At 41.3% G+C, this 23,894-nt stretch overlaps 1 protein-coding gene across 4 annotated transcripts in view; it reads right to left on the reverse strand.

Annotated features, from left to right (window-relative positions):
- Window positions 1–12,056: 12,056 nt before the first annotated feature.
- Window positions 12,057–23,894, reverse strand: part of nhsl2 (NHS-like 2) — a 372,797-nt gene continuing 360,959 nt past the window's right edge. For all 4 annotated transcript variants that reach the window (XM_060832734.1, XM_060832737.1, XM_060832733.1 and 1 more), the window contains 2 exons: window positions 15,793–15,934; window positions 12,057–15,095 (listed from right to left, as the gene is read on the reverse strand). In XM_060832734.1, the coding sequence (XP_060688717.1) occupies window positions 14,747–15,095; window positions 15,793–15,934 (491 nt within the window). In that variant the 3' untranslated portion in view covers window positions 12,057–14,746. The remainder of the gene's footprint in view (window positions 15,096–15,792; window positions 15,935–23,894) is intronic.

Genomic DNA, 23,894 nt, shown 5'->3' on the forward strand with positions numbered 1-23,894 from the left:
TAACCCATGTGAAAGGTTCTTCAAATGTGGGAATTGACAACAAAAGTGCTGGTTTTACTACCGGCTGTGGCTTACCTACCATTTGGTATGTTATGACACGTACAGCAAAAGTTAACCACATCCTTGTGCATTCCAGGCCAATAACAGTGTTCTTGTACCTTAACCTGAGTCTTTCCTACCCCTAGATGATCTCCCATAGTTAGTTCATGCCCTACCCATAATACCTCCTGTCTGGTAACACAATCTGGTGCACTCCAGCCCATTTCCCCTCTGTACCAACCTGCCGTGGTCTCCATTTTTGTCTTAGAATTCTATCTTTCAGATAATAACCCTCCAGAATATTCTCTGTCTCCTTTTCAGAGTACGCATCCATATCTTTTATCATCTGGTCTTACTGTTGAAGTCCCTTAGCCTTTCAGAGTGTCTGATCCTCTGCCTGTTCAGGTTTTTTCCTGCACCATTACATCAAACAGAGTATCTGTTAACTGAACCTCAACTCCTTCATCTTTCTCTTTACTTTTCATTTCAAGCTGTGACTTATGATAGTGGGATCTCATTACCACACAGTCTGGGAAAATAGCAGGATATTTCTGTTTTAACTCCTCAGTTTCTTGGTCTTCCTTGAGTTTCTCCACAACATGGGATGTCACTCCCACCTTGGATCCTGCCAAATCATTCCCAAGAACAAAATGAATTCCTGGAACTGACACTCTGTCAATCACTCCCACTGTAATTTCCCCAGTCTTGAGTTGGCATTCCAACCTGATCTTACAAAAGGGAATGCTACATTTCTGTCCATCTATCCCACAGATTTACCAAACTCTCGGGTAACAGATCAGAAAGAGTGCATATTTGTTCATCTCTTACTATCAATAACTGGTTAGATCCTGATTTTCTTAAAATTATAACCTCTTGTCCTTTCCACCCTGTTCTTTCTGAGTAAACTTTACCCGCAGAGGTGAATTCTTTGTAGAGATCAGGTACTAACCCCATACCCAGCCCCTGCCTGGGCTGTGCACTCTCCTGCAGCTCCTCAGCTCTTCTTGGGGTGTCCTTTACTATCTTCACTTATTCCATTGGCTTAGCTTCTTTAAGTTTTCTACCTCTACTGCACTTGTCTGTTCTCTGATACACCTAAATATTTGAGTAACTCTCTGAAAATTTCAGCTTTACTTTGTCCTTGGGTAAACCCAAATCAAACTTCTTTGCTAACTCTAAAAGTATGGCCTTTTTCTTTCCTTCTAAATTTTCTTGGCAAATTTGAGAATCATCCTCAAATCCTGGAACCTCTTGAGCAATTTTCAGAGCCATTTCTCTCATTTTTAATTTAATCAACCACAAGTCACCAAAATTAAACAAATTGTCTCACCTATGTTTTATTTAAGGATCTGGGACACTAACCTGAAAGTATTTAAATCTGCTGGGACTTTTCGTACCCCCAAATCTATTCAAATCTGTCTAAACCAGTTCAAATCATGGACCCGAGCCCCCGAACCGTTACGACACAGGATAAACCCTCCTGCTCAATTTAACCCAGCAACACAGAAAAGATTTATTCCATGCAGTAATCTGTGAAAATTTGGATGGCCAAAGAACTAGTTAAAGTAAAAATTAACAACTTTATTTCTTAAAATATAACAGAGAATAATTAATTAACAGCTATTTACAACTCTTTCCTCTAACCTTCCTTTTAATTTCCTTTCTATAATACTAGTCTGATAAAACTCCCAAGTAAAAAAAACACAGGCAGCTTTCAGTTTTCTCTGTATTCCTGTTTTCTTTTCTTCTTCTTGGGGATTCTGCTTCACAGGTTACTGATTGATAAAGGTACCTTTATGAGAGCTATTTTTCAGGCAGTCTTTACATACTTATAATTTGGCAGTTCTCCTCTCAACTGTCCAATCCTCCCCAGTCTTATACCCCCTACGCATCGGATTGTGTCATTGGCTTTTAAGATTAAATTAATTTAAACTAACTGGTTAAATTCAAATTTGTTTTTGTCTCATAGCAACTCTGCCAGTGCTATCTGTTCTGAACCAAATGTTATATTGTAAATTTTCCAGCACTTGGTGTATTTGGCAAGTCTTTCACTCTCTTAAAGGTACAGTACACTTCTCCACCTTTATAATAGAATCTGCAGAGGAAAATCTAAAAAGGACACTTGGCAAAGCTGATTAGTTTTGAAATGTGATTATTTTTTGTAAATTATAATCGGGATTTGTACCGGACCAGTATTGTAGAGGGGGAGGTAAGAGATTAATTTAAGAGAAAGGAGGCGTAAATAATTGTTAATTAATATTCTCCGTTAATTAACAAGATTTAAAGAATAAAGTTCTTAAAAGTTTTACTTCAAATAGTGACTTTGGGGATAGTTCTTTGCCTCTCAAATTTTAACAGATTACAGCATGGAGTGAATTGTTCCTGCATTGCTGGTTTAAATTAGCAGAGGGCTTTACCTCATGTCATAATAACTGTATGCATACAATCAGAACCCAGCATAGCATTAGCACTGGTATGTCTGCCCACACTAAGGTTTTTATGCTTCACAACAGAGGTTGGGTTCACCTAGAACGCTGATGGCTAAAGTTTCTTTTTTTTTAATTATGATGGAGGATGATGGTGGGATAGTGGTGAGCATAGCTGCCTTCCAAGCAGTTGACCTGGGTTCGGTTCCCGACCATCGCAGTGTTGTGGTTTCTAAATCGGTTTTTAAAGGAAAGTAACTGGATCTGTCAGATTGCTCTTTGTGGGTGGCACGGTGGCACAGTGGTTAGCACTGCTGTCTCACAGCGCCAGAGACCCGGGTTCAATTCCAGACTCAGGCGACTGATTGTGTGGAGTTTGCACATTCTCCCCAAGTCTGTGTGGGGGTGCTCCGGTTTCCTCCCACAGTCCAAAGATGTGCAGGTCAGGTGAATTGGCCATGCTAAATTGCCCGTAGTGTGAGGGAAATGGGTGGATGGCGGGTTGGTGTGAACTTGTTGGGCCGAAGGGCCTGTTTCCACACTATAAGTAATCTAATCTAATTTTAACAAGGAGCCCAAGTATAAAAAGGCATGAGATAGCCAGATTCCAGTGGTGGGATCCATCATCACACCAGCTAACCACTATGATCCCCAATCTAAAGCTGGTTAGCTCTGCTTATTTACTTAGGAGGCAGCATGTGAGGGAGATTCTATCATATTCCTTCAATGGATTGATTCAACGATCCCTTCTTGTAATTCCCCAAAACCCATGAACTTTGGCAATGACAGTCATATTTTTGTCAGTAATCTTTAATAAGAAATTGAATCCCACATGATCAAAGTAATTTGGTTCACTTCACAAGAAATGTTGAATTTGGGAAGATGGTGTGGTAAAAGCTCACTGACTAATTAATTGACAGAAGAAGGAAGAGATTGAGATTCATTCTTATCAGAAACGTTTCTATGAACTTTGTCAAAAAGACTTATCAAGGTATATTTTTTGAATTTTTTTTGCACTGCTAAGTATTCCTACCAAATGAAGTCTATACATAAACTGTTTAATACTTATCTCAGTTTTCCAGGTGAAATTTGTAAAGGGATAAGTAACTGTTTATCATATATTATTTCAGGAAACATTAGGAGACATTCAACCTGTGGCTGTTACCTTTTCCTTATATTTTGAATATACTTTTATTAAGACCAGATGCCCATATTTCATTATTGCTATTTGTTCTACTTGAAAGAGGCACTTATGTATGTAAAGTTCATTGAAATTAAGAGTAATTATCAATTTTGGCTCAAGGACAGAGTTTACTAGTATAGAGTGAGATAATCGATAAGCACCGTACAGAAGCATTTGAATTGCAACTTCTACAAATATTACAGTACATCCTTCACCAGGAGGACAATGATTGGAATCAATGCTGAATCCTCAATGTTGAATTCCACCAGAAATACAGATCTGTGCTTTAAAAGTATTTACATACTTGCTGCAGAATTAATAGCCTTTTTGTTCTGCTTCTGCGTCAGCCAAAAAAACTTCCGAACAGTCAGTTAAATCAATTAAATCTTATTAGTTAGAATATGTTACCTTTTAGTTTTACACTCACAAACTTATTTAAAAATATGTGCTAAAATCTCCACCAACAATGTTTCAAATATTCCATAAATGTTCTAATACCATGAAATTGAATGTAAAAGTAACAATCCCCAATAAATAAATTTATCTAACGAAATGAAGGGCATTTCTCAGAGGCTCTAATTGCATCTATAATTTTATAACAGGGAATAGCCCAAATGGATTATGATGTTTTGTGATCTGTTATTATTATTTAGAAACTCAGGTTCTAAAGTGGACAGACCCATGCATAATGTTAAATTTGAATTGTGTTTCTATAATGCATGTATCTAAAAGGGACACATGGTTATAGTTTCATTTTCAGTCTGTGAGTGATTGATATGTTATCTTGAAGTTTATTTTTAAGCATGCTTTTAAATTAGGTCTCTAAACCCCTGTAGTTGAATACTTCCATGCCTGGGTACTCAGACTAGTAGGGAGTCAAAAAGGGCTGTTGACTAGGGACAATGACAGAGAGAGAGGGAGAGAGAGAGAGAGAGAGACAGAAACATATTATTTTACAGAGACAGAACCATCTAGAAGATCAGAGACCATGCAGGTTTCTTTCAGAAAGAGAGAGAGAGAGAGAGAGGAATTTTTCAGAGAGAAAAAGGCCTGCAGCAGAGGCAGTACAGTTTAGGAGTCCCCAAAAGGGTCAGGGCAGAAGGAAAGAAGTCCTGAGTGGTTTAATGTTAATTTTAAAAAAAGCTACAGATGCAGAAAGCTGTGAAAGAGAGCTAAAGGAACCCATTTGATGAAATACGTAAGCTGTGTTAGCTGTTTGTTTAAATGTCTCAAGAAGATACATTAATTAAAGAAATAATTTTTGAATGCGGTAGTTTGCTGAAAAGATACTAATTATTGTCATGCCCACTGAACAAGGAATTTTCAAATGCCAACATGGTGATTCTTCACTGAGTTTTGAACATCTGAAAGATCGTTGTTGAGAGTGAAAGTTTTGAATCGGTATTTTTAATATTTCTGGTGAGAATGTTTCAAGTAATTTCTATATAGTATAACAGTTTATTTTCCTATTCTGTAATAAATGTTTAGGTTTCTCTGTTAAAAATACAACAGCAGTATCTTGTAAATATAATGACTGGCCATCATGGTAAACAAATTGCAAAAGTAAAATTTGTGGTCCATCAAGCCATGTTTCACTGTGGGATGTGACTTGTCTGGTATTAATATCAGTTGGGACAATAACATTTGAAATTCTCATCTACCTTCAGAAAATTGCCAAGCAGATAATAAATAGGCCAAGCTAACAAATAAGGACACCATCTGGGAGGCATACAGCACATTTGCCAACTGGATAGACACAAATTTACACACACACACACACACACACACTTGAACACACACACTTGAAATTGAAATTTTGCAGGCTATGGGAACAGCAAACAGATAGGACTAACTGAATTGATCTTTCAAAGATTTAACATAATCTCAAAGGTCCACATTGTCTCCAGTTGCAAGGATGCAATTTCAATTGTCTCAATTTATTATCTTAAAAGATTAGAAAGGCCATGTTTTAAGTTTTGATACTGATGCAAATTCATCAATGACTTGAACAGAGGTATACATGTCATAATAATTGATAAAAATCAACAAATGACAACCCTGACTTCCACTCATTTGCCCTTCCTATTGCAATATAAAGTCCTGAAGAGTTAAGGAACAGAAACTTTGAAAGAGAAATATGGAATTCCTCGAGTGCCCATCAAGTCTACACCAGTCCTCTGCAAAGCATACTATCCAGATCCTATCCCCATAATTCCACACTTAGTATGGCCAATCCACATAACCTGCATGTCTTTGGACTGTAGGAGGAAACCTACATAGGCACAGGGAGAACATGCAAACTCCACACAGGACAGTCACCCAAGACTGGAATCAAACCAGGTCCCTAGCACGTGGGGCATCAGTGCTAGCCACTGAGCCACCATGCCAGCATATATACAACCTCACAAAAATGTTTGAAATCATCATTACAGCTATCATTTGGTGCTAATAAATCTCTTCTGAGACATAGATGCAATTGAAGTTTTATGGCAGTCACTGCTTGGTGATAGGAACCATAAGGAGAAGGGGTTTCTATTGAATCATTATATATTCCTTAATATTATAAAGATACATAAATCTACAATCAGCAACATAATCTAACTTAGCTATAGTTCCATTTTCAAACCACTTAATCAGTTTTAAGAGCAACCTTCTTGAATAGAACTTCAAGAAGATCTAATCGAGTGACATGATAGGTCAAATTGTCTCTGGGCACCAATGATATTTATGAAATGGAAGAATGAGGTTGTTTTTTAAGAAGTGATACATGAAAATTGTGACCAGCAGCAAAGAAACTCTTTCCAGTTTGTGTCTCACCTCAAATAATCTTGAAACAAATTAAGGTTGGTTTATATTTTGTATCTGGTTATTAAAAAAAACAAATTGTTGTATGACTTTGCACATTAGATTGCAAAATTCCATACATGGATAATGAGAAGAAACAAGACATTTAGTAATCAAAGACCTGCACTCTCACAGATATTTCCAAGCAGCTATAAGTTGTATTACTAGAAACACAAGAATACCCCAATCATACAGGCTTGGTGGCAAGTCCTGTAGAAACTAGCAGAGAATACAGGGAGAAAATATTTAATTTTTATCAAGAGGTTCAGCTGACAGATCAGAGGATAAATGAATAATATTGTATGTAGTCATATACATCAAGAAGGTATGAGAGTTATTCCATGTGCTATACCTTAGATTTGTTACAATCGGCATTAGTCTCCTCACACTGGGGGGGGTCAAGTTAAAAATCAGCAAGGAACATTACTTTTTCTTGAGATTACTAAGCAATAGACCCTGTTGGTAAGTGTATGTATGTGTTGTCGGAACTGTATTTTTTGTGTCCTTAAAAACTGTGAAAAACAAAGAGAAAGAACAGTTTATAAAAACAGAAATTGACCAAGATGGTGAATTAATTTCACAGCAAGGTATTCAATACCTATTGCGAACTCTGTTCTGTGGTTATGAGTTATTTCAATGTGTAGAGCTGAGGATCTGTGTATAACTGAAAATGACCAGCAAATAGAGCAGGTTGGAACAAGAAACAGGTTAGAGACAGAGACAGATACACAGAGAAAGTAAGACACAGAAGGGTGTGTTGTAGTTCTCCTCGACAGAAGCTGCCTGTTCTCTACAATTAAACTCAGTTTGAAATTCCTGAAGCTGTTGTTGAGAGGTGTGCCATTTGAATTGACAATAGAGACATATTTCCAACTGAATTCGTCACTCTGTACTTCTTCCAAACCACTGGAAGCTTCCAGAGAAAGACAGTTGAACACTAAAGGGCATGTATAGCAAAAGTAGGAAGAGTCATCCAGACTCAAAACATTAGCTTGCTCTCTCTCCACAGATGCTGCATTACCGACTGTGATTTCCAGCATTTGTTTCTTTTTCAGTACAGGTTCCAGCATCCACAATAATTTGCTCCTAGGATCATCTTAACGCTGGACTCAGAAAACAAAGACCACTGAGCTGACTTTGCAGTCTGTTTTTTGTTACCTCTACCAATAATCTATTTTCCCTTTTTTCTGTGTTTGTGTGTATAATGGGATGTTTAGAGGGAGATTAAAGTTTTAGTTGTTCATGTCATATTTTATAGGAGAAAGTGAGGACTGCAGATGCTGGAGATCAGAACTGAAAAATGTGTTGCTGGAAAAGCGCAGCAGGTCAGGCAGCATCCAAGGAGCAGGAGAATCTATAATTTAATTACTCAAAAAAATGTTGTTTAGGCAATGCTTTCTATCAACCTTGGCCTGAAAGTCAGGTAAGTTTGTGTAATATACATACCTTAAAAAACACTATAAAACATTATAATTTACAACGGCTCAAGGAACAGTTAGACTAGATTTATGATACTCTACCCAGGAAGTTATAATAGCTGGGTTACAGTCAGGGGGAGGAAAGGGAACCGACAGACAGAGCAGGGATCTCCTGTGGCAGTTCCCTTCGGCAATAAGTATAGCGTTTTGGATATTTCTGGTGGGGACAACCTACCAGGGGAAAGCCATAGTTGTCAGGTCTCTGGCACTGAAGCTCAGAAGGGAAGGGGGGAGAATAAAAAGGTGTTAGTGGTAGGGGACTCAATAGTTAGACGGATTGACAGGAGATTTTGTGGTCAGGAATGGGACTCCCGGAAGGTATGTTGCCTCCCTGGTGCCAGGGTCTGAGATGCCGCTGATCGGGTTTACAAGATTCTGATGGGGGAGGGCAAGTAGCCAGAAATCGTGATACATGTTGGCACCAATGACATAGCCAGGAAAGGGATTGAGGATCTGAAAACTGACGACAGAGAGTTAGGTTGGAAGCCGAAGAGCAGGATGAATAGAGAAGTGATCTCAGGTTTGCGACCGGTGCCACAAGATAGTGAGATGAGGAACAGTGAGCGAAGGCAGCTTAACATGTGGCTGCGAGGCTGGTGCAGGAGGGAGGGCTTCAGATAGCTAGACCATTGGGATACCTTCTGGGGAAGGTGGGACCTGTACATGAAGGACAGGTTGCACCTGAACTGGAGGGGCACAGACGTCCTGGGTGGGAGATTTGTTTGTGTGGTTCAGGAGGGTTTAAATCAGTTTGGGTGGGAATTAGAGCTACATATCTGAGAGGGAAGTAGTTGTAGATGGGGCAGTGATAGGATGTAGTGAATCTATTAGGGAGGTTTTTCACGTGATGAAACAAAGGGATTGGTTAAAGTGTGTCTGCTTTCATGAAAGGAGTGTCAGAAATAAGAGTGACGAACTTAAAGCATGGATCGGTAAATGGGACTATAATGGAGATGTGGGTTTCACAGGGGCAGGAATGGTTGCTAGATGTTCCAGGGTTTAGAACATTTAAAAAGAATGGGGGGAGGGGGGGAGGGGAAGAGGAGGGTGTGTAGCATTGCTAATCAGAGAGTGCGTCACAGCTACAGAAATGAAGGTTATCTACTGAGTCAGTATGGGTGGAAGTTAGGAATGGCAAGGAACAGCCACTCGATTGGGGGTTTTCTACAGACCCCCTAATAGCAGTAGAGAGATTGAAGAGCTCATAGGCCAGCAGAGTTTGGAAAATGCAGATGTAACAGGGTTGTTGTTATAAGTGACTTCAACTTTCCCAATATTGACTGGAACATCCTTCATGCAGATGGTTTGGATAGAGCCGTTTTTCTCAGGTGTGTTCAAGAGGGTTTCCTTACTCAATATGTAGACAGGCCGACGAGTGGAGAACCATTTTGGATTTGGTGTTTGGCAATGAGCCAGGACAGGTATCAAATCTCACGGTGGGAGAACACTTTGGTGACAGTGACCACAACTGCCTCACGTTTACCATAGCCTTGGGGAGGAAAAGGAGCAGTTACCATGGGAAGATATTTAATTGGGGAAAAGGAAATGATGACACTATCAGACAGGAGTTGGGAAGTACAGATTGGGAGCAATTGTTCCAAAGAAAGGGCACAACATACATGTGGAAACTGTTTAAAGAGCAGTTGTTGCAAGTGATGCATAAATTTGTTCCTCTGAGACAGGCACGAAGTGGTAAGATTAAGGAGCCTTGGATAACGAGAACAGGGGAGCTTCTCGTCAACAGGAAGAAGGCAGCTTATGTAAGGTCGAGGAAGCAAGGATCTAGCACAGCTTTAGAGAATTACAGGCTTACTAGAAAGGAGATCAAAAATGGACTGAGGAGTTCAAGGAGTTGGCACGAAAAAGGCTTGGCAGAAAGAGTTAGGGAGAACATTTTACTCATACGTGAGGAATAAGAGACTGGTCAGGGAGAAGGTAGGGCCGGTCAGGGATAGCATAGGGAACTTGTGTGTGAAGTTTGAGCAGATAAGGGAGGCCCTAAATGAATTTCTTGCTTTGCTTTTCACTAAGGAATGGGACCTTGTGAATGGGAACTTTGAGGAGCTGGGAAACAGGCTTGAACAGATCAAGATTGAGGAAGCTGATGTGCTGGACATTTTGGCAAACATTAAGATCTGTAAGTCCCCAGGGCCAGACCAGATTTTTTCCTAGGTTGCTCCAGGAAGTGAGAAAGGAGGTTGCTAAGCCACTGGCAAAGTTCTTTGCTTCCTTACTCTCCACGGGAGTCGTACTGAAGGATTAGAAGGAGGCAAATGTTGTACCTCTTTTCAAGAAGGGTAATAGGGAAATCCCTGGAATTACAGACCAGTCAGTCTTACGTTTGTGGTCTGCAAGCTTTTGGAAAGAATTCTGAGGGATAGGATTTATGACTATTTGGAAAAGCATAGCGTGATTAAAGGTGGTCAGCATGGCTTTGTGAGGGGCAGGTCATGCCTCACAAATCTTATTGAGTTCCTTGAGATGACGAGATAGGTTAACGAAGGTCAGGCAGTGGATGTGGTGTATGTGGACTTCAGCAAGGCATTTGATAAGGTTCCCCATGGTAGGCTTATTCATAAAGTCAGAAGGTACGGATACAGGGAGATTTGGCTCTCTGGATTCAGGATTGGTTGGCTGACAAAAGGCAGAGAGTGTTTGTAGATGGAACGTATTCTGGTGAGTGGTTCTGTTCTTGGGCCTCTGCTCTTTGTAGTTTTTATAAATGACTTTGCTGAGGAGGTTTGAAGAGTGGGTCAGTAAATTTGCAGATGACACAAAAGTTGGAGGTGCCATTGATAGTATTGAGGGCTATTGCAGGCTGCAGCAAAACATTGACAGTATACAGACCAGGGCTGAGAAATGGCAGGTGGAGTTCAACCAGATTAAATGCAAAGTGATGCATTTTGGAAGGTCAAACTTGAATGCTGAATATAGGATTAAAGACAGATTCTTGGCAGTATAGTGGAACAGCGGGATCTTGGTGTTCAAGTGCATAAATTCTTCAAAGTTGCCACCTAAGTGGATAAGGTTGTGAAGAAAGCACATGGCATTTTGGCTTTCATTAACAGGGGGAATGAGTTTAAGAGCCGCAAGGTTTTGCTGCAGCTCTACAAGACCCTGGTGAGACCACACTTGGAATACTGTGTCCAGTTCTGGTCACTCTTCTAGAGAAAAGTTACAGAGGCTTTGGAGAGGGTGCAAAGAAGGTTTACCAGGATGCTGCCTTGACTGGAGGGCTTGCCTCATGAAGAGAGGTTGACTAAGCTCGGACCTTTCTCTCTGGAGAGGAGGAGGAAGAGAGGTCACCTGATCAAGGTGTATAAGGTAATGAGAGGCATGAATAGAGTCGATAGCCAGAGACCTTTCCCCATGGCAGGATTGACTGCCATGTGGGGTCATAATTTTAACACGTTAGGAGGAAGTACAGAGGTGATATCAGAGGTAGATTCTTTATGCAGAGAGTTGTGAATGCGTGGAATGCGTTTCCAGCTGTGGTGATGGAAGCGAAGTCATTAGGGACATTTAAGTGACTGCTGGACATGCACATGGACAGCAGTGAATTAAGGGGTGCGTAAGTGAGGTTATTTTATTTTAGATTAGGATCCTCAGCACAACACTGTGGGCTGAAGGGCCTGTTCTGTGTTGTACTTTTCTAAGTTCTATGTTCTAAGAGGGTGTTTGGTTAAGGTCAAGTTTAATTGTGATCCCTCAAACAAGCCATCTCATACTCACTGTTACTTTCAAATGTGATGAACAGCTATGTTGTCAAAGTACAAGAAAGACGCTGATGCCTGTGGAACTCTGCTCCTGAAACAACACCCTTACAAAAGAGGGAGAGCAAATTGAAATGCCATTAAATAAAATTTCTAAACTTAAGAGAATTTCTTAACTCAGTTGAAACTAATATCTGCCTCAGAACAGGTTCAAAACTTTAACAAACCTTGGTTATGGTATCTTTTAAGGAGGTGGAAAGGCATCTGAGAAAGAAAGGCTCTTGAAATAAAATTTGCTTCATTTTTTTTAATGATTGTCCCAAAAGATTATACAGTTAATATATATATATATGTATATATATATATCACACCAAGCTATGGGGGAGGCAAATGCATTTTCTAATATATGAAAAAATAACTATAGATCATTCCCAATTTCCTGAGACACTTTTAAAGCGCACAATTCATTTCAAATATTTAAGTGCAAGACATCACAGAAACAAAGCCACGGAGTCCTCCTGAATTAAGTGCACTCATCTCTTACTATTCACAGGACAAATGTTCACTGCATTCTGACATGGTGGAACATGCCTTTTATAATAAGGTGCATTTGCTCAGCCCCACCATGATGTGACACCATTAGCGCACTCATGTGAAGAAATGGTGATGCTTTCAATGTTTGACACTTGAGGTGGGCAGAGGGAATCTCATACATTCAAGAATAAGATAAAATAAAAATATGACTATTTACAGAAAGCTTCAATCAATGAACTGAAAAGGTTTAACTCACTCAGATAATAAACTACCCTGTGCAAATTATGCAGACAGAGTTTTTCCATTACTAATATACTTTAACTAATCGGAGGTATTTAACTCCATTATTTCCTTAAGTTTGTAATTTCCTCCTGACACAGAGTACCCTGAGATAAATTTGAAACTTAGACAGGGACTGGGAGGTATGCTAAGATGTTCTCCAATGGTTGGGATAGTGATATCCAGCTTGTCCTCAGTGGTTACAGCAAAATAAAATTTAACAAACTCTGTTAACGTAATTATGCTATTAATATTTCTAATTACCTGCAGAATTAATGATTCTATCTCCTGTGCCAAATATGAAGTTACTGCCAAAGATTGAGGAGTCATTGTGCACAGACCTGGTTCAGGGACTTGGAATGGCTATAACTGTGGTTCTGGAATGGAATAAACAAAGCAGTGGCTCAGTGTCGGGATAGTAAGATTACTAATTTGGATTGGGATAAAGCTAACGATATAAGGTGATAAGTGGCAAAACCACAGATGCATACCACCTTGTTATTTTATTGAGAAAAGGTGCATTACAATAACCATGACTCTGGCCCAAGGACTAGGATGGGCACAGTTCTAATTTGGAGTTGCCAAAAGCACAGCATTGGCTTTCAGCAGAGTGGAGCCCAAAACTGGCTTTCCCAGAGAAAATAAAATGGTTAAACTTGGGCTGAGATGATGGTCTAACTTGGCTTGTTTATCTCAAAATGGAAGTCCCGTATGATCAGTATGTTTATTTCCAAATATGATTTTTTAAATTTTCTCTAGGGTGTGTGTTGAAGAAAGCACAGCACTGCTTGTGGGCTCAGGCACATCACTGGCCACGGTTTCAGAGAGCTTATTACTGGCAGTGGGCTCACAGGCTATCAGCAGAAGGCAGCTATCACTGGCAGTGGGTGGAGAGGTACTGTTCCACGAATGACTGGCATGAGTCTAGGTGTAGCTCTGGATATAACATGAGAATTTTTTGACTTGCGGTTCACTTTTCATAGAGATTGTTTATCTAACGAGCAAAAGGAAATATAAAAGATAAGACTTTCTGAAGTATTTGAATTGTATGTATGATTAGAACCAGTTGGAACCACTGACCCCCTCAAACCAAGGCTTAAACCTTTCAGGGTTTCTACATTCAGATCATTGCTATATATCATGGTAAAGGCAACACCAAGGCCTTTTAAAAGCTTTCAAATTCAAAGGTTTACCTTTGATGTACAATCAAAAGACTTTGAAATAACTCTTATATATCAATGCCATAATACAGATTACAGTATATTGATAAAATTAACAACTTAATAGGAGGCACTATTCCAATAAACATTACAGATCAGGCAAACAACTGCTTCTTAAGCAAATAGCCAAAAACATCATATTACTATCCATTTCAAGACCTCAGCAATAAATTCCTGGACCCTGAATTTTGCCTTTCTTCCTGTTTCCATGGCTTTCTTTCGAGGGAAGCTGCAGGGAAAGACAACGTAGAGTCCACGAACCTCGGTACACGTGGGCATAGTCTCTCAGTCATAGAACGAAACCAGGTATTTTGCAATCTTAAAAAGAGAGAGTTTCTCCTTTCCTGAATCCTCACTGTGGGTTGAGACTCACAGAACAAATTTGGACCAAATGGCAGTGAGAAGCTGAAGCATGACACTAAACGTGTCATTTTCTTCCAAAGTTTCTTGTCGCATTGGAGTTTTCAGACTCCGAAAACTCTTTTTAAAAAAAAAATTCCCACAAATTCAATTTACTGCTGGACTAGTTAACATTGATAAACTATAATCACTGGAGTTCTTTGTTAAATTTACAATCAGAACTTAAGCATTTTTGCTCATAGTATAGCCCAAGGAAATTTTAAATTGTCAATTCCCAATAAGGCCTTAGTACATTTAGACTGACAGGCTGGAATGTAGATTGTCTGCTGTACATTTTTTCCAAAGCGCCAGGCTTTTCCAGTCTAACTAAACTAATTCGAATCAATTAGACCATGCCATAATCTCCACTTTACAATGACAAACTTCCTCAGAGTTCTTGATCCAAAAGGTTGGTTGAAATAAAAATGTCACTTCAATTTTGACATTCTGTAAATTTCCAAATGAAGAACACATCATCACTTGAGTTTGCATTCACAGGTTTGTGCAAAGCTTCCTCTTTCCTCGGACCAGTATAATGGCTCCATGGATAGAGCAAAAAATAAAAATTTACATTCAATAAGACAGCTTGACATTGATCCTCTCTCCTTTCTCTTGGTAAACTGGTAGAGCTCTAACACTTTGAAGTATCTTCAGAAGACACAGGATCCAGTATGGGCTGGCACCTTTCCAACTCCTGTGTAAATTCCGTTGCAATCCTTCTCGCAAGAGGGTTGGTACTTTTCAGGAGCTCAGCTGCAGACATGCGTGTACCAGACGCAGGCTTGCTGCCCTTCTTTTGTAATAAGGCCTTAAAGTTCTCATTGCTGGTGCTGACTTTGATCCCATTCCCACTCGCTGAGGGGGAAACCTTGAGTCCACTGCTGGGAGGTGTCGTAGGTGGTTTAACAGGTGAAACAGCCACATGCCTGACATTGAATACTTCTCCAGGCTCCTTCCATCCCAGCACTTTCCTCTTTGACCTATAGAAAAATAATAAAATAAGGTTCTAGCAAGATGAGTTCAAATCATTTCAGAGGAACTCTGTTCAAATAGACAAACATAGGTTATGGAAATGGACTGGCTATTAGAGCAAAATCTTGGACTGAGAAAGACTAATTAACAGAGATGGAGATAACGTGTTAACAATGAAGCTACAACTATCTCCAAGGATAAAGAACAGAGAAATCCAAGGTGACTCGCCCTCCTGAACTATTTTTTTTGGAATATAACAGTTCAGCAGAATGATGCTAAACGATATAAGAATGCTAAGTGATTAACTTAGTTTAAAATAATTATGTTTTGATTCTTCAATGCCCTAACAGAATCAAGCTTCCCATTGGGCACAGAACTTCTCTAACTGTCTGTGCTGGAAGAGTGAAGCAAGGACTTTTAATATAGTTCTCATTGAGATATTTGTTTTAGTTTTCACTCTCAGGGCACTGCAGTTAATTAGAATACCAACATAATAAATTGTAATATCTGTCCATGACAAGTATAATTAATTTGTTAAGAATGATTTATGGCATTAACACTGAGGATTTCTTATGGGCCTCTTGATATTCTGTGATAACTTTGGAGAAAGATGAGCAGAAACCTTAGATTGATTGAATTAATCATCACTATTTGCTCCAACGTGTTTGCTGACATACTAGAAATCAGCTTTATCATCTCTCATACCTGTGAATAACAGTGAAGAGATCTTCAGTGGAACGTTGGGTACCTGAGGATATAAACACATCATCGTCATCCTCCACTACAATGTCTCCACTCTGTGTACCTGTGGGACTTTTCTGTTTAGCAGCTGGATTCAAGGAAATGTCTAAAGATAACAACACAGAATTGAGCTGTATTGAGTGATCCTAGATTTCAAATAAAGTAACATCTTCAATTGTCAATGATTAATTCCAAAACTCAGTCCCTGGAAACCAAATTACAGGGGCAAATTAATCTGACTTCAGAGAGGCAGAAGGGATCAAATAAAAGGCATGTATACCAACTAATCATGTCTAAACTGTATCCACATCAATTGGATGTTAATTGCAACCACCTTGCAAAAGTAACGCTTGTAACTCAATATGCACTGTTGCACTGAGGTTCCAACTTTACTGAACAATAGATAAACAAATGAACACAACAGTAATATTATGCAAATATTTGCATTAAGTATTATATTAAACAACTCCTTGAACAGTAATGTTCTAATCTGTATGCTAAACATTATTGTGGATAACATACAGTCATAGAGATGTAGAGCATGGAAACAGACCCTTCGTTCCAACTCATCCATGCTGACCAGATATCCTAAATTAATCTAGTCTCATTTGCCAGCACTCCTCTAAACTCTTCCTATTCATTTACCCATCCAGATGCTTTTTAAATGTTATAGTTGTACTAGCCTCCACCACTTCCTCTGGCAGCTCATTGCATTCACTCACCCTCTGCGTGAAAAAAGTTGCCCTTGAAATGTCTTTTAAATTTTTTTCCCTCTTTCCCTAAACCTATGCCCTCTACTTCAGGACTCCCCCATCCCAGGAAAAAGACCTTGTCTATTTACCCTATCCATGTCCTTCATGATTTTATAAACCTCTATAAACGTCACCCCTCAGCCTCTAATACTCCAGGGAAAACAGCCCCAGCCTATTCAACCTTTCCCTATAGCTCAAACCCTCCAACCCTGGCAACACCCTTGTAAATATTTTCTGAACCCTTTCAAGTTTTACAACATCCTTCCTATAGGAGGGAGACCAGAATTTATTTAGAGGATTTTTTTTCCCTTCTAGTCTCTCCAGTTCTAGGAGTTAGTGAACAGAGGGATTGAATTCAAGAGTCGTGAAGTGATGTTGCAGCTGTACAGGACTTTGGTTAGGCCACATTTGGGGTACTGTGTGCAGTTCTGGTCGCCTCACTTTAGGAAAGATGTGGAAGCTTTGGAGAGGGTGCAGAGAAGATTTACCAGGATGTTGCCTGGAATGAAGAATAGGTCGTACGAGGATAGGTTGAGAGTTCTCGGTCTTTTCTCGTTGGAACGGCGAAGGATGAGGGGTGACTTGATAGAGGTTTATAAGATGATCAGAGGAATAGATAGAGTAGACAGTCAGAAACTTTTTCCCCGGGTACAACAGAGTGTTACAAGGGGACATAAATTTAAGGTGAAGGGTGGAAGGTATAGGGGAGATGTCAGGGGTGGGTTCTTTACCCAGAGAGTGGTGGGGGCATGGAATGCGCTGCCTGTGGGAGTGGCAGAGTCAGAATCATTGGTGACCTTTAAGCGGCAATTGGATAGGTACATGGATAGGTGCTTAATCTAGGATAGATGTTCGGCACAACATCGTGGGCCGAAGGGCCTGTTCTGTGCTGTATTGTTCTATGTTCTATGTTCTATTTGTTAGTTAACACGATGTTTCCTGTTCACTCATTCAACTTCTGACGGTTCACAACCACTGTGCTCAGCACATCTTAGTTTAGCTAATGAAATGCGCCTTAAAGCTGTTGCAAATGGGGCAGCATACCACTCCCACGTGTTCAATTGTCCATCTGACCTTTTATTTTAGATTAGATTAGATTTACAGTGTGGAAACAGGCCCTTCGGCCCAACAAGTCCACACCGACCCGCCGAAGCGAAACCCACCCATACCCCTACATTTACCCCTTACCTAACACTACGGGCAATTTAGCAAGGCCAATTCACCTGACCCGCACATCTTTGGACTGTGGGAGGAAACCAGAGCACCCGGAGGAAACCCACGCTGACACGGGGAGAACGTGCAAACTCCACACAGTCAGTCGCCTGAGGCGGGAATTGAACCCGGGTCTTCAGGCGCTGTGAGGCAGCAGTGCTAACCACTGTGCCACCGTGCCGCCCACAGACCTTCTGCTGAGTCTGAAAGTCCATTGAAATATTTTCAGCATTGTCCCTTGACATTGCCAATTCCACTTGAGTTCAGCAATGTTTTGCTCTTCCTTTGTGTTTATTATGGCGTTCATTAAGAGTTACTCTGGACTGCAATGACAAGACGTCATTGCTTATAAATTTGCTGTTGTATGTGGTCGAATATTGTTGGCTATGAATATTAATCTCCAATATTACTAAACTGCTTATAATGAAAAACGTAAGATGAATATTCCAGCCTGTATTGAGCAGGAGCTTTCCAGTTGACGCAGGATGTTTGGTTTGGTTGTCATTTAGAATGTGTTAAAATTACTCAATAAATGGCATCAACAAACATGCCCGGAGAATGTAAGAAATAGGAAGGGAAGCTCATATAGACCAAAGAGCCTGCTCCACCATGATTTATGATCAGAGATGATCTTCTACACATGTACTTTCACAGTTCGGCCTGTTCCCTCTATCACTTCAATTGCTGAGAGATTAAAATCGGTCTAAAGTAGAAAAGTATAAATCTTTAAATATATTCAAACCTTCATTCCTCACTTGAGTAGAGAGTTCGTAAGATTTATAATTATTTGAGGGAAGAAATTTCTCTTCATCTTAGTTCTAAACAGTTGGCTTCTAACTTGGAAACCCCTTTCTAGATAATCCAGTGGAAACAATGTTCTTGGTTTACAATGCAGAGTTGGTTGGCAAAAGTTGGGAGATTTTTCAACTAAAAGGTAAATATATTTTTCAAGAAATTCTCCTTTTGTAAAATGATAGTTGTAATCATCTAATACATTTCTAAGTGCATTATTGTGAGTAAAAGCAAACTAAAATGCGGTTGGTTTAAAAAGATATTTTTCACTTAAAAGTCAGAATGCACATCAGTGGCCAGCAATTATGCATTTGTGTGGATAGCCTGGAAATTGGAGTTAGTCATTGCTTGCTTGCGAACCAGATTGTATTACTGTCAGGAAGTTCACACACACAGGCAGCTGGAGGGCTGAAAGTGATCTCTCAGGATCCAGATAGTGTTCTTTGCATCTCATTGTATCATCTAATATATTGTAGTCATGTAGAGTGTAATACTGAGATTAAGCAATGTAAATACCGCTGGTTTAAAGATTACTTTGGCTAGAATCTGTTGCTGGTCTAACAGTTTTTCTTGGATAGTTGTTACAGTGAAATCTGCTAACAGTGCAGAAATGTGAAATTAGGAACAGGAGTAGGCCTGTTCAAGGTTCCTACTTCAAGGTAGTTTTGCCATTCAATGAGATCATGGCTAACCTCTGACTTAACTCAATACACATGTTTAGTTTCATATCCCTTAATATCTTTGAAATTAATATATTTTTATTATCCAATTTTGGAATTTATAATTGGTTGTCCAATGAAGAAATTTTTAAAAAATTTTATTCCTGGAAGAACACTTCTAATTTTTAGACTATTACCTTAAGTTCTAGACCATTCAAACAGTGGATATAACTTTTCTCCATAATTACTTCATTGTTTCCCTCAATATCTTGAAAGGTTCAATCATACTACCCTTAACCTTCAAAATCGTGGGAATTATATTTTAGATTGTGTAAACTTGCCATATAATTTAACAATTGGAGTCCAGGTATCATTTGATAAATCTCAGCTCTACATTGTTTTAAGGCCAATTTATCCTTTATGAAGATGCACAGAGTTGCTCAAAGTATTTTAGGTGTAGTATGAACAGGGCTTCATCCAGCTGAAGCATGAATATTACCTGTTGTATAATGGCGTAAGGTTTTGAAAGAGTTAATGCTGAATTGTGCATTAGGCACCACCCAATATGACATCATATGGAGTTAACTACGAGAATGCTTTAGACCTCGAAGTAGTAAAGATTTAACATTGAACCTGAGACTATAAAAACAACCTCAATATCTATCAGAGTCGAAATGTGTGACACTGGAAAAACAGAGCAGGTCAGGCAGCACCTAAGGAGCAAGAGAATCAATGTTTCGGGAATCACCATCACCTCCCATCTGCACCCACTGATCGCCCTCCCAGTTACTACCCGCCCCCCCCGCATTTATCTCTCAGCTCCCTTACCTCCACCCCACCCCCATTTCCCCCCCTCCATCCCACCCACATCCCCCACATTCCTATTGAAGGGCTTATGCCTGAAATGTTGATTCTCCTGTTCCTCAGATGTTGCTTGAACTTCTATGCATTTACAGCACCACACATTTTGACTCTGCTCTCCAGCACTTTCTCAATATCTATCAGACCAATGTAACTCGTACCTAGTTGTTATCATGTAATAAACTACCTCCTAATTAAGGCGAGATGTTCTTCACCTTAGAGCAGCAGGTCATTTTATTTTGCCACACCAGACAAGGAGGCTTTGTAAATCCCTATCTGGTGACAGCAAACCTGGAAGATGTATTGCTAGTTAAGATGAGCTGTCATGAAGATTCATCTTCTGACACTTGCCTCTCATTCTATAGATTTAAAATGCCAGAATTGCATTTGCCTTTTTGACTATTTTTAGCATATTTCCATGACATTTAATGATCTACAAATCTGAACCTACAAGTGTCTTTGGAGCTCCAACTTTTGACTCCAGGATAATCAGACTCTGTCTTTTTTTATGTCCCGGGTGGATGATTTCACATTTGCTCAAATTGAAAGCCATTTGCCACAGTTTTGTCCATTCACTTAACCTATTGATATCTCTGTAATTTTGTGGTTCTATTGAGATTGTTTACAATATTATTTAGGGGTAAAAAATGAGGTCTGCAGATGCTGGAGATCAGAGCTGAAAATGTGTTGCTGGTTAAAGCACAGCAGGTCAGGCAGCATCCAAGGAACAGGAAATTCGATGTTTCGGGCATAAGCCCTTCATCAGGAATGAGGAGAGTGTGCCAAGCAGGCTAAGATAAAAGGTAGGGAGGAGGGACTTGGGGGAGGGGCGATGGAGATGTGATAGGTGGAAGGAGGTCAAGGTGAGGGTGATAGGCCGGAGTGGGGTGGGGCGCGGAGAGGTCAGGAAGAAGATTGCAGGATAGGAGGGTGGTGCTGAGTTGAGGGAACCGACTGAGACAAGGTGGGGGGAGGGGAAAATGAGGAAACTGGAGAAATCTGAGTTCATTCCTTGTGGTTGGAGGGTTCCCAGGCGGAGGATGAGGCGCTCCTCCTCCAGCCGTCGTGTTGTTATGTTCTGCCGGTGGAGGAGTCCAAGGACCTGCATGTCCTCGGTGGAGTGGGAGGGAGAGTTAAAGTGTTGAGCCACAGGGTGGTTGGGTTGGTTGGTCCGGGCTTCCCAGAGGTGTTTTCTGAAGCGTTCCGCAAGTAGGCGGCCTGTCTCCCCAATATAGAGGAGGCCACATCGGGTGCAGCGGATGCAATAGATGATGTGTGTGGAGGTATAGGTGAACTTGTGGCGGATATGGAAGGATCCCTTGGGGCCTTGGAGGGAAGTGAGGGAGGAGGTGTGGGCGCAAGTTTTACATTTCCTGCGGTTGCAGGGGAAGGTGCCGGGAGTGGAGGTTGGGTTGGCGGGGGGTGTGGACCTAACGAGGGAGTCACGAAGGGAGTGGTCTTTGCGGAACGCTGATAGGGGAGGGGAGGGAAATATATCCCTGGTGGTGGGGTCTGTTTGGAGGTGGCGGAAATGACGGCGGATGATACGTTGTATACGGAGGTTCGTGGGGTGGTAGGTGAGAACCAGTGGGGTTCTGTCTTGGTGGCGGTTGGAGGAGCGGGGCTCAAGGGCGGAGGAGCAGGAAGTGGAGGAGATGCGGTGGAGGGCATCGTTGATCACGTCTGGGGGGAATCTGCGGTCCTTGAAGAAGGAGGCCATCTGGGCTGTGCGGTGTTGGAACTGGTCCTCCTGGGAGCAGATGCGGCAGAGACGAAGGAATTGGGAATATGGGATGGAGTTTTTACAGGGGGCAGGGTGGGAGGAGGTGTAGTCCAGGTAGCTGTGGGAGTCAGTCGGTTTATAGTAGATGTCTGTATTGAGTCGGTCGCCCGAGATAGAAATGGAAAGGTCTAGGAAGGGAAGGGAGGAGTCTGAGACAGTCCAGGTGAATTTGAGGTTGGGATGGAAGGTGTTAGTAAAGTTGATGAACTGTTCAACCTCCTCGTGGGAGCACAAGGCAGCGCCGATACAGTCATCGATGTAGCGGAGGAAAAGGTGGGGGGTGGTGCCAGTGTAGTTGCGGAAGATGGACTGTTCCACATATCCAACGAAGAGACAGGCATAGCTGGGGCCCATGCGGGTGCCCATGGCAACTCCTTTAGTTTGGAGGAAGTGGGAGGATTGAAAAGAGAAGTTATTCAGGGTGAGGACCAGTTCAGTCAGTCGAAGGAGGGTGTCAGTGGAAGGGTACTGGTTGGTGCGGCAGGAAAGGAAGAAGCGGAGGGCTTTGAGTCCTTCGTGATGGGGGATGGAGGTGTACAGGGACTGGATGTCCATCGTGAAAATAAGGCATTGGGGACCGGGGAAGCGAAAATCCTGGAGGAGGAGGAGGGCGTGGGTGGTGTCCCGAACGTAGGTGGGGAGTTCTTGGACTAAAGGGGACAGAACCGTGTCGAGGTATGCGGAGATGAGTTCGGTGGGGCAGGAGCAGGCTGAGACAATGGGTCGGCTGGGGCAGTCAGGTTTGTGGATTTTGGGCAGGAGGTAGAAACAGGCGGTGCAGGGTTGTGGGACTATGAGGTTGGAGGCGGTGGATGGGAGATCCCCTGAGGTGATGAGGTTGTGGATGGTCTGGGAGATGATGGTTTGGTGGTGGGAGGTGGGGTCGTGGTCGAGGGGTCGATAAGAGGAGGCGTCCGCGAGCTGGCGTTTGGCCTCAGCGGTATAAAGGTCGGTACGCCAAACTACCACCGCGCCTCCCTTATCTGCCGGTTTGATGGTGAGGTTGGGATTGGAGCGGAGGGCTGCACATTCTGAAGGTGAGAGGTTGGAGTGGGTGAGAGGGGTGGACAGGTTGAGTCGGTTAATGTCCCGGCAGCAGTTGGCTATAAATAGATCGAGGGCAGGTAAGAGGCCAGCATGGGGTGTCCAGGTGGATGGGGTGTGTTGGAGGTGGGAGAAGGGGTCGTCAGAGGGTGGGCGGGAGTCTTGGTTGTAAAAGTAGGCACGGAGGCGAAGGCGGCAGAAGAATTGTTCAATATCTCGCCGCGTGTTGTTGTAAAAGTAGGCACGGAGGCGAAGGCGGCGTTGTAAAAGTAGGCACAATATTATTTATCCTTGTGTCATCAGTACATTTGGAAACGTGTATTTATATCCTATTATCTAGGCCATTCTGACAATTAGAATATCAATTATCCCTTCTCTTTTACTCCAGCCACCTAATCAATTTCCTAACCAGGTCAATAATGTCCCTTCAATTTTAGCTTCAACTTTCAACTTTAGCTCAGTGTGCTTAATGGGGGAAACTTCTTTTTTGGAGTCAAGAAGTGTGGTGCTGGAAAAGCACAGCCAGTCAGGCAGCATCCGAGGAGCAGGAGAGTCGATTATTTGAGCTTTCTGATGAAGAGCTTGTGCCCGAAACATCCTACCCCTCAGATGCTGCCTGACCTGCTGTGCTTTTTCAGCACCACACTCTTTAACTCTGATCTCCAGCATTTGCAGTCCTTATTTTCTTCTACTTCTATTTTGGAGTCCATTGAGATATCATTTCCCTGAGCATTACTCTAATCACATTTTTAAATAATAGGTTGTCAGGCATAAGCTATCTTTTACAAAGTTTCTGATCAGCTGAATATTTTCAAGATGTTCACCCTGTCTTTAATGACAGACTCTAGTAATTCCCCAACTAAAGTTGTGAGGCTAAACAGGTTTTAAATTCTCTGGTTTCCATTTCTCATTTTCCTTACTGAACAAACATACAGGTACCCGATCAAACATTTCCCTGTTTTT

The sequence above is a fragment of the Hemiscyllium ocellatum genome, chromosome 11, assembly GCF_020745735.1.
Source record: "Hemiscyllium ocellatum isolate sHemOce1 chromosome 11, sHemOce1.pat.X.cur, whole genome shotgun sequence".
In the NCBI taxonomy this organism is placed as follows: Eukaryota; Metazoa; Chordata; class Chondrichthyes; order Orectolobiformes; family Hemiscylliidae; genus Hemiscyllium; species Hemiscyllium ocellatum.